The sequence below is a fragment of the Mytilus edulis genome, chromosome 1, assembly GCF_963676685.1.
Source record: "Mytilus edulis chromosome 1, xbMytEdul2.2, whole genome shotgun sequence".
Classification (NCBI taxonomy): Eukaryota; Metazoa; Mollusca; class Bivalvia; order Mytilida; family Mytilidae; genus Mytilus; species Mytilus edulis.
The window spans coordinates 76,947,361-76,963,579 of NC_092344.1; the positions used below are offsets into that span (position 1 = coordinate 76,947,361).

General features: G+C 32.2%; 1 protein-coding gene across 3 annotated transcripts; it reads left to right on the forward strand.

Moving 5' to 3' along the window:
* Positions 1 to 7,931: 7,931 nt before the first annotated feature.
* On the forward strand, positions 7,932 to 15,877 carry LOC139490351 (uncharacterized). Of its 3 annotated transcripts, none has more exons than XM_071277180.1 (3): positions 7,942 to 8,110; positions 13,111 to 13,944; positions 15,436 to 15,877. In XM_071277180.1, the coding sequence occupies exons 2-3, from the start codon at positions 13,157 to 13,159 to the stop codon at positions 15,512 to 15,514; spliced, it is 867 nt and encodes a 288-aa protein (XP_071133281.1). In that variant the 5' UTR covers positions 7,942 to 8,110; positions 13,111 to 13,156; the 3' UTR covers positions 15,515 to 15,877. The 3 variants fall into 3 exon arrangements, with proteins under 3 accessions (XP_071133274.1, XP_071133281.1, XP_071133269.1); XM_071277168.1 differs by having other exon boundaries at positions 7,946 to 8,110; positions 13,111 to 14,181; XM_071277173.1 differs by lacking the exon at positions 15,436 to 15,877 and having other exon boundaries at positions 7,932 to 8,110; positions 13,111 to 14,193.
* The last annotated feature ends 342 nt before the right edge of the window (positions 15,878 to 16,219 follow it).

Genomic DNA, 16,219 nt, shown 5'->3' on the forward strand with positions numbered 1-16,219 from the left:
CCAAGTATTAAAACTGTACTCGAGTACTCGTTGTCATCCCTAAAAATTACTATTATTTCTTTTTTCCAACAAGTAACACACAGATGCCAAAGACTGTTTTGAATATGTGTTTTACTGGCATGGAACCTTTATTTGTCATGCAATTGCCGTTTTGCCTTTTTTCATTCCTCACATAATAACGTTATATACAGGCAAATTAAAGTTAGCTCTATAACCTTTTGGCCAGATAAAAGAGGGATTGGAGTAAATTGGAACAATGGCGCCTATATGATTGGATACCTTTTTAAAGTCTGTTTTAGATGGGAACTATTTTCAATGAAGTCGCCAGTAAAGCAGTCGTCTTGCTTCATTTGTTCAAAGAATTACATCCAAAACTGTGCATATTTTTTTCTAAGTATTTCCCACAGGCTCTGTATACTTTGATTGTGTTGACTTGTTCTGTAGAGAAAATTTCTTCTGCTTCTAGGACCATTCCTCATTAAGAATTACTTCATTTCAGCGATATATCTATTTTCGGTTCCCACGTCTGATCGTTTTGAATGTGGTGCCTTTAAAGAAGTCAAAGCTTCAACATTAGATCCGGCTAGACTTCTTCAGTTATTATTACTTCTACCAACATGTAACCAAATTATCAAACTTGAAAACATATCTATACATCCTTTGATACACATTCCATACGATTATAACTTATCTTATATATCAAGGTGCCATATGTAGTTAGGACTCTTGGGTCTATAGTGCCTTCTTTTAAGTTTGCACTTAGCTCTCGCAGCAACATCAGACGTATCCAATATGCTTAATATATTTCTAAGCATCTCGAATGAATACAGCGGTATCCATGGAGACAACTAGATGACTTCAGTTATTCGAAGATAAACATTGCAGCTTAAAACATCCGAAAAGTTCTTTTGTCTGTACAATCCATACGAAACTAAGCGTCTTTTATAAGATCTCATAAATAAAATAACCCCATTCTTTAAAGCTAACAGACCAAGAAATTCTTAATGTTGCAGTCCTAGGCTAAAGTTGGTTAGCATAATGATTGCTAAATCATTTGGGATCATGATTATTCGTTCTATAATCTGTAATAAATTAAAATATGACAAGTTCATTAATGAAGAAATGTGTGAACTAGTATTATCATCGAGCATCGTGGGTCTAGTGTTAATCTTAAATTAGTAATATTATTCACAGTTAATAAAGACTGGCGATAAGTATAAATAAAGAATTGAAGTACGGTTTTCATCTTTGAAGTGGGTCTCATTGGGGTCTAAGCGTGACGCGGGATTGTCGATGTTTTGTAAGCGTGACACGTGAAAGTCAAATTATTGTGCCGTGAAAACCGGAAATGAAGTCTAGCGGGACTAGAAAATTACAAAAAAAGGATAATTGCTTACGTACATAGTGTAAGCGGGAAACGGGAATCTAACAAAACAGTAAGCGGGATCCGGAATCAGAACCCCCAATTGAGACCCCCTATGATGTGACGACATTGTAATATGCCATATTTTACGGGTGTGAATAATCGATAAATTATGGCTAGTTTCTACGGCAATAACAAAGGCCGGAATAAACATATTATTGTTTGCTTTTTGAACTCGATGTTTCCGATTATTCTCTCAGTGACGTCAATGATTATAAGATATAACGTTTATCAAGTACATATAAAAGAGCGTCAATATAATGGAATTTGATGCGACTGTCTTACTAATGAGAGGCTTATCTAGGTTTAACATCAGGTTCAATCCACCATTTTCTACATAAAAAAAATGTACCCAGTCAGGAATATGACAGTTGTTATTCATTCTTTTGATGTGTTTGAGTTTTTGATTTTGCCATTTGATTAGGGACTTTCTGGCTTTGTATGTTTTGTCTTGTTGCGAAAATTTGATTGTAATTATTCTGCTCACATGAGAGAATTTTGCTCTGCTTTTGTCTTTGGATAGCTGAATCATGACGAATTCAACGCAAGAGACATTGTCAATTCCTGACACATTTACAAAAATGCTGGACATAGTTTTAAACATGCTTTGTTATGGATTGTAATTAATGATGGATCAAAAAAATATCAAAAATGATGAATATTTATTTCTAATTTTCAGTTAATTCGTGAAATTGAATTGAGACCCATTTAAATTTTTACTGTTCTCAACTTCAAAGAAAATGTATTCATAATGTACATGTCAGTTTACATTTTTATTAGTTCCGATTGAATATCACATTGTTATATTTGAAAGCCAAAAGCTAAATTTGAAAATAACAGTCTGGATTATTTAGCCGATGAAAAGTAAAATCACAAAAAACAAAACTCGGAGCAGAATTCAAAAGGAAATTCCCTTATCAATTGGCAAAATCAAAAGCTCAAACAAGTCAAACAAATGGATAACAACTTTCATATTCCTGACTTGGTACAGGCATTTTCTTTTGTAAACAAATGGTGGATTTAACCTGGTTTTAAAGCTAGATAAACCTCTCACTTGTATGGCCTTGCTGTATTGGTATATCATAGTTGTTTTTAAAGATAAAATAATGTAGTATGAATAGATTATGGTAGGACATTAACTTTATCATTCAATTATTTATTGATTTGTAAAATGGTTTAAAAGTTTCACGTAAAGGCATATATTTATGTTTTTGTTTAATTTCTCACTCACAGTTAATAACTGTATTTCATGAGAAGTGTACTTGAACGGAGAATAAAATCCTCATGATATATAAGTACTAGTATATAAAAAGAAATGTAAATGGGAGTTTTAAGAGTTAATTTTATATTTGAGCAGGATGCAATTACTTTTTTCAATTTTTACTGGTGTTCCAATTCAAATAGACTTCAAATGTTCCTTGATATCTTTTAGGCGGAGGAAGACCAGCGATTATTTGTTTCTATTCTCAAGCCAACCTTGTGGCGTAGGCAAAAAACGAGATTCCTCACGTGAAAACTGGACTTATATCATACTGTTATATCTTGAGACATGTCAAAATGTCTCAAGACGTTTGGTTTTATTTCCTTATATAAATGCATTTTTCTGCATGGTAGATTATAAATAGATCACAGTAAATGTCAATGTCCTGAAACACCCGGTAAATATCTTAAGATACTGAGTTTAACTGTAAACGTATTTGCATTGAGGTCATTTTGTACTCATCTAATTCGATAGTTATAGCTTTCAAAAATAGATGTAACCGGTTCTTGAATGAGTTCAAAAGTTTTAGTCAAAACGTGTGGTCGACAAACTCATTGGCAGCTTATGCAATGAATAGATACGACTAAATTAGCACGCACGGTAACCACAACACATACTCATATGGCTAATTTTGAGATTGTCGTTGTGCAAGACAAACCAAAATGTAGATGGTATATTAATTTTTAGTCCACTTCAAAGCATGATCTGTGTATATTCCAACATATGGTCGTGCGCGGTAAATCGGTCTTTAAGGAACCAATAAATGAGACACTATAAAATGTAACATGTGTAGTGTTCACTTTTTCTTTCCAAATGTATTGAACTATTAACTCACTTCATATATGGTGTATCTATTGCCTCTCGACCTTAAACAATCAAAAATCAATCGCTTTCAGAAACATGCATACCAGTAAAAGGGTTAAGAAAAAGTGTTAGTAAAATGTATAAATATATTGATAGTAATGCAACATTACACATAAAGTTTTGTACAGAATGATTAAAATAGATTACTAAAGTATTCATTGGCATGTGATCAATATTCAAAACATAAAAACAAAACTAAACGATAGTAGCATGTCGGAAAATATTAAGTACACGTCTATTTGAAACAGGAACACCGTAAAACATAATACAGTCGTGTAAATTACAGCTTGCCCGAAAATACTTCTTGAAAATAAGATTCGTCGTGTATTTACACTTTTTAGGATACAGTTTCTTGGCTGTGAGTGAGAAATTATACAAAAACATAAGATTATGCATATGATAACATGACAATATTTAACCATTATACAAATCCACAAAAAAATAATGATAACGTTAATTTCCTGCTGTATTCCATTTATACAGCATTTTATGTTCAAAATACAAATATAATATACCAAAAGAGCAAGTCCTTAGACATTAACAAAGTATAAACATACTTTTTTCTGTTTCTGTTAAGCGTATACGAATACTTCATACACCTCTTTACTTGAAAACACGTAATGATACGCATTGTAGATACATTTTGTAACGTCTTTTTACGGGAATGATTAAAATTTTCGACATTGTGTTTGAGTCTTGCAAACTTCTATACAGAGACCTTTTTTGGTTCCGTAAAATGATTTTAAGAAATAGAAAACAAGTGTAATTTGTTGACTCCTTTTTCATAAGGAATTCCATCAGATTATATGTAGATGTATAATAGGAACCAACTGGGGTACAAAGGGAAAATGCTAATGAAAATAAAAGTTTATTGGATAAGGAAATAAATGTTTCATTTCGAAAGGCCCCCTACATAGTAAAATAACAAAAATACCATACTCCTGGCGTAATTCAAAACGACAGTCCGTAATGACAAGACAACATCAAAAGCTCAAACACATCAAATCAATGGATATTAACTATCTTATTCCTGACATGCATTGGTAAGGCATTTTCTCATGTAGAAAATGACGAATTAAACCTGGTTTTATCGAAGAGATGGTGCAAATCTTCAAAACTTGCAAATAACTGCGTGGTACGGTAGATAGCATTTCAAATTATGCAATTATACATGGGCTTTAAAAGTAAACAATCGTGATAAAGGGCCGAAAATTAAGACTACCAAATGTTTAAATATAATTGTGTAGTACAAAATTTTGTATAATATTGCCTTGCAGATGAATTATTGCTCTCAAAAAATGCTGCTACGTATTTATTCATCCGATATCCCGTACAAAGTGAAAACATCATCAAAAGGGTCTTACTTTCGGAATGGAGAAATAAACCTGGATCAATAATTTGGTTTCAAAACGTGTAAGTATAGGCAAACATATTTCATGTCTAGTAACATACAATGTAACATCTGTGCTCTTTTTTTAAAAAGAAATACACAGTTAACCTATAGACAAACGACAAGAAGGAAATTTAAACTTCTAATTCACATCCTGCAGAGAATATGCCCAAAAGAACTATAACCTATATCATTTCCATCCTTTGAACGAAATTATTTTATAATTCTACCTTTCTGACGTTTGCATTCTGACGTCATACGCGAGATTAAACGTTATAGCCATGTCGATCTGGTCATTTGGTCCCAATGTTTAAACCTTTTAATTGTTTATGGGTGGTTTTAACATACATAAATGAAATTCAAATGTAAGAAAGCAATGAATGGGATTGTTACAATTGGTTTATGCCTTTTTATGCATTTTTGTTAAATATTTGTTTGTTTTATTTATATTGTTTTATATGTTTTATTTATTTTGTAGTCCTATGGTGTTGAGTTGTCATTTTAATGTTATATTTCACATGGCTATGAAAGGGGAGGTTTGGCATGCCACAAAACCAGGTTCAACCCGCCATTTGTTTCTTTAAAAATGTCCTGTACCAAGTCAGGAATATTGCCATTGTTATATTATAGTTCGTTTTTGTGGGTGTTACATTTTAACGTTGCGTCGTATGTTTTCTCTTAATTTTGAGTGTAAATTCACATTGCGATAAGACGTGTCACGGTACTCGTCTATCCCTAATTCATGTTTTTGGTTTTGATGTTATATTTGTTTTTCTCGTGGGATTTTGTCTGATGCTTGGTCCGTTTCTGTGTGTCTTTCATTGTAGTGTTGTGTCGTTTTTCTCCTCTTATATTTAATGCGTTTCCCTCAGTTTTAGTTTGTTACCCCGATTTTGTTTTTTGTCCATGGATTTATGAGTTTGAACAGCGGTATACTACTGTTGCCTTTATTTATAGGTATTACAATACTGTGGTAGTTGTACATTCTGTCAAAATTGTTTATGATATTCTCGTACTCTTATTTTTCAGTTTGGTAATGTTCTTTGTCTATATGTCTTTTGGTGTTACTTCAAAAACTGGTTTGTTGCTAGTCTTTCGTTTTTGCTATGTTCTATGTCTATATGTTTTTTTTATTTTCCTCGTCACATTTATGACGTGGCTGTATATATACATCCCATACGTCATTGATGTATTGTACTATGGTAAATTTGTGTATTCTTGTTTTTAATTTTTACTAATATGCTTGGTCTATATGCCTTTCTTTGTACCTCTTTGTTACAAGTTTGTATGTTTTTTTAGTGATTTTAGAATATAGCAATCTTGACTGCAGTATTATTGACATTTTTACCTATTATGTCTTTTTTTGTTTGTTCACGCAATGTTGTCAATATAATGTACTTTGATGAGACTGTCATAAAAGTGAGAGGATTAGCTAGTTAGTAGGTCCAATCCACCATTTCTACATAAGGATATGCCTGTACCAAGTCAGAAATTTTGTTATCCATTCGTTTGATGTGTTTTGAGCTTTTGATTTTGCCATTTGATTAGGAACTTCCCGTTTTAAATTTCCCTCGGAGTTCAGTATTTTTGTGATTTTACTTTTTACAAATCAATTCTTTTCAGTAAAACAACAAGAATTTTCTAAATTTGAATAAATAATTAGAATAGAAGTTTTAATTGCAGTATATAAAACACAGGCTGTTCTGTTGTTTTAAAAGTTATAGTTTATTTCTTAATCAAAGTTATCATTTAACCTTTATTCTATCTGCAAAATTTTATAAAAGATACTTCCTTTCACTATTTAAATAAGAAACATTTGCAAAATTGATTTAAAATTTACCGTGAAAATGGATCGAATAAGACATCTACGAAGGATTTGTAAAGTAAAATACCTTGCAAACAATTATACAAAATTGTTGATTATTTTGACAAATAAATGAAAAAAAAAAACCAAACTGTTGATACATTTTTGGTAAAGTCTAAAATACCAAAAGAAAAACAATAAAACTTAATAAATAAAATAAAAGTAATTTATAATTCATTTTATTGGTTAACCTCATTTGTTTATTCTAATGAATACTTTGTTATGAAATGAAAAACATAAATACCAATACATTAAAAAAATGACATAAATTCAACTGTTCGATTGCCAAGCTTTACACATGACATGCTTAAAACAGTAATATGTATCCAAAGTAGAAAACTTATCATCTTGTCTTAGATTTAGATATAAAAACTATGTCGAAGTTATGGTCTTTAAAATAAAAATAATGTTGATTTCGACAGTCTTTGTTACCAACGATATGCAAATGAGTGTACAACAAAGTTTAATAGTATGTGATGCAATTTAGAATGTTTTTTTATTGTGTTTTGTATTTGTCAGCATGTAAGTGAAGTAATGCTCAATCATAACGAAAGACTAAAAACTGCAAAGTCAAAAGTTTGTGCTATAGTATGAAATCTTAATACAAATTAAAAAAATTCATAGTAATCAAGATTATATTTATCAACAATTAACATAATTAGGAAAACTACAAAACGTATATTATAAGGAATTTATTAACTTTTTGTTCCCATCCATCGCCATCACAGGTGGACATTAATATGCTGTTCTTAATTTATCTTTAATAAAGGCAACAGCGGTATACCGCAGTTCGAAATTCATAAATCGATTGAGAACAAACTAAAACTGAGGGAATCACATCAAATATAAGAGGAGAACAACGACACAACAGAAACACGCTATAATATAACAATGGCGACCCTTATATAAACAAATCAATTCTTAGCATGGGATCCTTGACAGACTAGCATGAAATACATGTTTAAGAATTGGATTGTAAAATAAATAGATATAAACATAAGTTACCGTCACAGTGGATTAATGTTTCGTGGTATTGTTATTAGTGTATTTCCAATTCGCTTATTCTGTAAATGCATGCATGTTGGTTTAAGAAGGCAGCTGGAAAATCCTTCAGGCGAAAAAACATCTTTAAATATTGATGCATTCAGTGGGTTCATTCTATATTGATAATCTTCAAAAATTATACCCAATTAATACAAATACAAGATTTCAGATAATATAATTGTAATGAGTCAATACATATGCCCAATCATTGTATTTTTATGATTTGTTGTGTGGTTTGAGTAAAAAAAAGTTAAAGACTAGAAGGTAAGAATGATATAACAGTAAACATCATAATTCGAAATATTTATTCAAGTATATGATATTAAATACATTATCTTGAAATGTGATTTCATACTTACAAAGTGCATATTTGAATACCAAATCAGAAATTATTACGCGTAATTGTAGTTCTGTGTTTTTGTGACTCGATCGTTCAAAAAATTGTTATTGTAACAAAAAAATTGCAAATGATTTAATTCTCTGATACTAATTTGTCTAAAACGTAGAGTACAGACACTAAGGTAAATACAGTTTCATGATAGCACGAGTTCAAAGGGAACCCCTTTACAAATTCATGCGGATTGAAAAACAAATCCGTTACTCAAAATTGTAGAAATGGTTGTGCATGATATTAGTTATCAAAGGTACCAGGCTTATAATTTGATACGCCAGACGTGCGTTTTATCTACATAAGGCGAATCAGTGACTTTTAGATAAACCCAAATTAAAAGCCAAACAAGTATTCAATTGAACAGCATTGATGACCCGAAATTCCAAACAAAATGTGCCAAATACGTTGATGATAACCAATGCCTGGGTCAAGAACAGCTTTAGTATTTCTTATAATTTATACTTTTGCAAAAGGTAAATTCATTAAAAAATACCATATAATTGATATTCATGTAAACACCGAAATTAAAACCGAACTAAATATTCAAAACATACCAAAAAGAATTTGCTGACTTTTATGTCAATATTTTTTTTTGCTTTGTTTAGGGGCACATCTATTCATAAACCAGTTGTTGGCATGATACGGGTTATGTTCTTCTCATATATTGTATGACGGTATGGTACTAAAACCCTATTGATGTAGATTGTACTTAATTTGAAGACATAATCTTTCAATCAATTTAAATGAGGTCTGAAGTTGTCATGTCAGTGACTGCTAGTAGTCCTTAACAACGTGTTTTATAGTTCTTTCATTTGTCTTTGTTCTATTATTAATATTACTTTTACTGTTGAATGGTTTGATGTGATATCCGTTTCACGTGGCTCGGTACTTATACATCTCGTCAATGTGTTTGTATTGGCTTTCATTTTTTTGTGGTTTGTTTTGTATTTGCGACTTTTTGTATTTCTTTTGTTCTTATAGCGTGACTCTGTACTTTAAAAGATCCCGTCAATATGATATTGTTCTATTATATGTCATTATGATATATTTCTATTATGAATTACAATATACGTTGAACCATAAACGTCAAAATCATTCAATCGCGTAGTGGAATTAACTATTTTTGGATATTTATAAATTCTATATATAACTTTTGGACTAGTTTAAATCTGGGTCTATTTCTTAAATTTATTCTTACATACTTTTGATTTTTTAACTCTGTATGCTAACATTCCCATGAAAATTTTTAAATTGTTTGTACGCACATTGAACGACAAATTTATGTGACGTATAAAATTTTCTGACGTCAGACACTCAAATCAAATAAATGCGTTCGTAGATAGCAGATGTTTTTGTGTTCTGTTAAATTGTTCCTTTTAAAATTATTAAACGATGATGACTGATGTACCCATATTTTGACTATTTTATTTATTGTGTCTGTTTATTTAACGCATCAATGTAAAAATATCGGAAATTGATGAGACTGTCATTAAAGTGAGAGGGTTAGCGCTATAGAACCAGGTTTAATCTACCATTTTCTACATTTGAAAATGCCTGTACCAAGTCAGGAATATGACATGTCTTGTCCATTCGTTTTTTATGCGTTTTGTTATTTGATTTTGCCAGGTGATTATGGACTTTCCCAATTGATCTTCCTCTAGCTTCAGTGTTTTTGTGATTTTACTTTTTGTTCATTTATGTATAATTGTCAGTTTGCGTAGTTTCTTTTGTTACTTATTCTGACATCGGACACAAACTTATTTCAAACTGACTTAAACTGTGCGTATTGCTATGTGTCTCTTTATTCTACATTGACTAGAGGTTTAGACGGAGGGCTGAGATCTCATAAAACATATATTGAACCCCGCCACATTTTTGCGCCTGTCCCAGGTCATAAGCCTGGGGCCTTTGTTAGTCTTTTTTTTTTATTTTAGTTCATTTATAAGTTTTGGAGTTAAGTGTGACGTCCATTTTCGCTCAACTAGTACACAGTGGTTTTTAGGAGCCAGATGAGGACAACCTCTGAGTGCGGAATTTTCTCTCTGCGTTAAAGAACCACTGGTGGCTTTCGGCTGTTGTATGCTTTTTGATCGGTTTGTTGATTCTTTGACATATTCCACATTTTCATTCTCAACTGTATAAGAGAGATAACACGGTTTCAGTGCAAACAACATGATATGAACATTGAACATTAAACATTAAACATGACATAATCAGTTCAACTTGTTAATTGCAATATTTTTTGTAATGACTGACACATTTATTATACAAACAATTCATATTTGAAAAAGAAAACTTTTGGGAAGTATCGGAACCCAAGTGTGCCCTTCTACTTGCCGACTTGTTCCTTTGTTATTACCAGGCTGTCTTCGATTTCATACAGGAACTTCTTAGGTAGAAAGATAAGAAGTTAGCAACATACTTTAACTTTACTTTCCGCTATATAGATGATGTTCTCTCACTAAAGAATCAAAATTTGGTGACCTTGTTGAACGCATCTATCCAATCAAATTTGAGATAAAGGATACAAGAAATACAGTAAAGTATGCCTCATATCTTATCTTACATCAGAATTTGACAATGAGGGTCGGTTGAAAACAAAACTTTACGACAAAAGAGATGATTTCAGCTTCCTAATTGTGAACGTTCTATTTCTACGTGGCAACGTTCCAGCAGCGCCGGACTATTTATCTCCCAATTGATACAATATATTCGGGTTTGTATTTCCTATCATGATTTTCTTGATAGAGGGTAGCTGCTCACAAGGCCGCTTTCAAACCAAGAGTTCCAAATGGTGAAGTTGAAATCACTACTTTGTAAATTTTACGGACGCCACCACGAGGTGGCTGACTGTTATGGAAAGACCGTTCACAGATGACAACGGATATGTTCCCTTTGTTGTAACTACAATTCCCTTCCCTTTTCACGAATTTTACCTACCGAATTAGACTATTTTCCGAATTTTTAATAACATGAGTTTTTGGTGGGGTTCGTGTTGCTTAGACTTCAGTTGTCTATGTTATGTCTTTTGTACTATTATTTGTCTGTTTGTCATTTTCTTTCTCATCCAAGGCGTTGTCAGTTTATTTTAGATCTATGAGTATGATTGTCACTCTGGTCCTGTTCTATAAAGTAAAATCTAGTGTTGCGTGATTTAAGGACGTCAGTAAATGATTGATCATGGTTCAAAATGATTGATCTTATTTAGTATCAGTTTACGTATGTACATTACACTAAATGATTTAACCTTTCCAAAAGTGTCATTCAAAAATTGATTCCATATAAGCATGTTTTGAAAAACATTTGTGTTACCTTGTGGAACAATTTTGATAGTAACTCCAATTGGAGAATAAGATTTGGAGAATAAGGCTACAAATTTAGTCTACAAATTTAGTGTCGTATTTTGATTAAACTATGCAGACATTGAAAATATTTTCATATACATGTACACAATTTGTAATCGGAAAGGAATCGTATCAATGTACTCTTAAACTTTTAAAAGTGATCATGAGTACATCTTGTTTGTACTGTAATAGATTAATTGAAAATTATTGTAATTAGAAATTTATGAAGCAATTAGATAACATAATAAAATGTAATAAATTTCAAAAAACGAATACTGTTTATGATTACCCCATCCATGCATATGGCACTGCATTCTATTTTCTCATAATTGATTTGAGTGTTCGCCGTCGAAGGTGCAATGGCATTTTATAGACGTTGGTTGGTCCTACGTAAATCTATGGTCATGTTTGTTAAATTACCTATTCCGTTTACCTGTACCTTTGTTGTAAGAACTGGGAGGGGAATATGTGTCTTGAAATTGTCTAGCAACATAACGTAGACTTCTTTTCATAGCTTCCTTTCATGGCGTGCTGTTTAACCAATCACACAAGTTACGGAGTATTGGCGCGCCTTTCAAAATATATAATACCCCACCACATTTTGTATGTGCCTGTCCGAGGTCATGAATCTGTAATTCAGTGGTTGTTGTATGTTGTTGTTTTGCACATAAAACAAACCGTTAGTTTTCCTATTTGAATTGTTTTACATTTTTCCTTTCGGTGCCTTGTATAGCATGCACGTTGTTAAAGCCCATACTAAGACCTGTAGATCTAATCTTTCTGCGACAGGTTGTCGCGTTGGCAATCATACCGCATCTTTTCATGAATTAATCTTTAAGACAGTTTCTACTTAAAACAGATTCTGAAAATTCAACACGAAATATTTTCAAACAGTTCTTCTCTTTCTTATCCATAATGGTTAATAACTGCGGAAATTGTGTGTACTTATAACTTTTATTATCTATTTCATTCTTTAACCTTTCTGATATGATTTTAATACTGTCAGTCTATCAAAGTAGTTGAGTATTTGATGAAAAAATGAACATGTGGTCCGATTTTAGAAAAAGGTTAAGATTAAAACAGCCATTTACGACTGAAATTCAGTTACTAGTGATACGATTGTAAAATGTTAGGTAAATTAAAGAAACAGAAGATTATCGATGTTCAAAATTTATCGACACCCAGTAAAAATGTCATAATCGAGAACATGACAACATCGATAAAATTACTGTTAAGACTACTGTACTTGTATCCAAAGATATAGGACTTAGAAAGCAGGTTGTAAGTTAGAGTTTAAAACGAGTTTTCTCGTAAAAGTAAATTAAATTAACGTTGTCCAGGGTTGTTAGTACGCGTATTGTATTTTCAAAGTTCATAGGCGGCTTGTAAATTTAACCTACTTATATTTGATAACTTTTTGTATGGATTGAGTAGTAGGTAAAAATGAATCACACAGGGCTCCTGAGAACACATTAAACAAAACGCTTTTGATAACCACTAACCTAACCTGTATACTTCTTCTTTTGCAGGATACTTTTGTTTTAGTTTTTCTTATACCGAAATATTGGAAAATTGATGGAGTATTCGAAACTTGTTGTGATCATTATTTCCATTTCTTTATTCATAATACTGTTTAGTCAAGCAAGATTAAGAACTATTGAAAACAATGTAGAACGTACAAAACCTATTACTGAGAAGACGACTTACAAAAGCAAATCATATTTTTCAACATATTTAGAGGACATAAACAAAACAAGAATAGCATGTGGCCAGCTGTGTAATACTTCACGAAAAGGAACTCCAGGGACATTTTTTGATAAAATTACAGCCAGTATAAATTGTGAAGCTTTATTTCAAAACGAATATGTTGATTCATCTCATGGACTTGCGCATGCTCCAAGAAAAATACCTTCAATTTTATTGAATGACTATACGATGAATGGACTAATAAAAGTGCACACGGCATATTTTAACCAACCATACCTTGGTAGTACTGCGAGGATACCTATTTGGACTAAATCTTTGCTCGAGGAATATGTAGCGCGAGCCAAAGAAGGTAAACTGTTTGGTACTTACGGAATATCTGAAACTAACGCACTAAGGGACGGACTACAACATGCACCAGGAGTGATAGGAGGGCGTGTCCTAGTCATAGGATCCGAGAAACCATGGGTTGAAGCATGCTTGCTTGAGATAGGCGCAAAAAGTATTGTAACACTTGAATATGGAAAGATCAAATCGGAACATGAGCAAATAACAACGATGGTTCCCTCTGAATATAGACGAACGTTTTTAGATAAAACATTAGGATTATTTGACGCAGTTGTATCATTTAGTTCTATAGAACACTCTGGACTAGGAAGGTATGGGGATACTCTGAATCCGTGGGGCGATTTAATAGTAGTGGCAAGGGCTTGGTGTGTAACAAAAACAAATGGGTCTCTGGTACTCGGTGTACTTTACGACTTAAATGGGGATTACATAACATTCAACGCACATAGGTGCTATGGTAAAAAAAGATATCCATATCTAACAACAAATTGGAGGCAACATTATTTGGGAAAAGGAATTCAACGTGTTCATGTGTTTACAAAATAGAAGTATTTGTGCAATTATTTAATATTTTTATGCCTGATACTTGTACTAGTATAATAGTAACGAAGCTTCCAAAAATGTCATATCAATAATAACTCAATGATAATGACGCACAACGACATCTCTTCGAGGTTGCGGAAATTTATCAATAACGTGTGCATCTCGTTAGACGTCGCAGTTATATTGATTACCTTAGCTGTATTTGGCAAGTCTGTTGGAGTTTTGATTCATAAAAATGTCAAAGTTGTTTAATCTCGTACTTCTTACTTTTAAAACTTTTTAATCGGTCGTTGCCTTTTGAATTTCGTGCAAGTTCAACCACGTTCACATTCAGATATGCTAAACTTCTATATGCACTAACAAGTGCATGAATAGATGACTGGATGACTTGACCTCAACCTCACTTTCTACGTAGATTTATTAACGTTTTAATAATACCATCATATTCTAAGTTATAAAACGTAACAGTTACCTTCTTACAAGCCAATTTTGTCCCTACAGTAACAAAATACGACTAACTGGGTTCATATGACTATGGTATTCAGAGTGTGTCTGTGTGATAATACATCTGGTAAGAATTTACCTCTGTGATTGAATAACAGTTGAAGAATACATTTTTTCGCCTTAGAATTGTATTTGTTTCTCAATATGTCACACGTTTTGCATGTATTCGGATGATACGATTCCCCACAAAACATGCATTTCATACCTTTTATCGGCAGAAAGTATTTCCCATTCTTTCAGTTAATCGTTTCTGAAACAAACGAAGCGGTCGATGAAATGTCTGATTCGTCATGACTTGCACATAAAGATTGTTATATGACATGTATGCATAATTCCCGCTTTATTGCTACTCTCAATGATTATATGCCCATGTAATCGTTTTGCGGTCCTAGATTATGTTTTTCGTACATCGGAAGACAACTTATAGTATATTAAAGAACAGAAAATAGTTACAAAAGTGTTCTCATTTGTTCCCAAAGATTCCAAACCGCGTATGCTACTATTAATACCGTTTACAAAGTTTTTCAAGCTGTCTGCGATTTACGTCGGCGTAGGTAAATCAATGAAATTTCAAATATAGGTGTTCAAGACTTTGAGGGTCTAATAAAATCTCTCTCTTAGTATTGCTACGTTCTGATAGTAATTTGAACGTGTAATCTGGTAATTAATTGTCACAAGACATGTCTTATATGCCACAAAGACGTCAGTAGTCCCATGTAAGCCAAAACAATTGCATAGACATTCTTTTATTTCAGACTAATAAAATGTGCTGAACACAAGGGAGCAATTAAACCAAGAGTATCCAATGGTGAAGTTGAAGTCATCCCTACATAGGGGAATGGACGCCATCACGAGTTAGTTGACCATTTCAAATATCTGTTTCACAGATCACCCTAAGTTTTTGGTGTCGGTCGTGTTGCCAAGTCTTTATTTTTTTATATTGTGTTTTTTTTGTACTTTTGTTTGTCTATTGGTACTTTTTTTAGCTATAGTGTTGTGTTTATTTTCTACAAATAAGTTTGAAAGTTCCTCTGGTATCTTTTGCACCTCCTTCACGTTAGCTGTCTGTATTTATGATAATATACACTTACCAAATTTAAAGAACACACATTTACACTATTTTTGCTTACTTATCTTAAAACATCTATTGCCAAACACGTTTCTTGATGCATATGATACACTACAAAATATGCTTAAGTTGTTTTGAAACATTTTTCAAATCATCATTACGAAATTACAAAACCACATTTTGAATGAAACAACTCTATTACGTTATGTCACATACACATCACGTTATGTTAAAAGCACATTGCCTGCTGACATTGAATAATTGTGAAACCACATCAAGTAATGGCAAAATCATATCGAGTAATGCCAAAACCATATCAAATTAATACGAAACCATATCGTGTAATATCGAAATATAATTAAGTAATGACTATTCCATATTAAGTTATATCTAAAAATCATTACGTAATGTCAAAACAATATAAATATATAAATACCAAATATTATCAAGTGATAACAAAACAACAAAAC

Coding starts and splice junctions, on each gene's coding strand:
- LOC139490351 (XM_071277173.1), top strand. CDS start 13,157: ATGGAGTATTCGAAACTTGTTGTGATCATTATTTCCATTTCTTTATTC.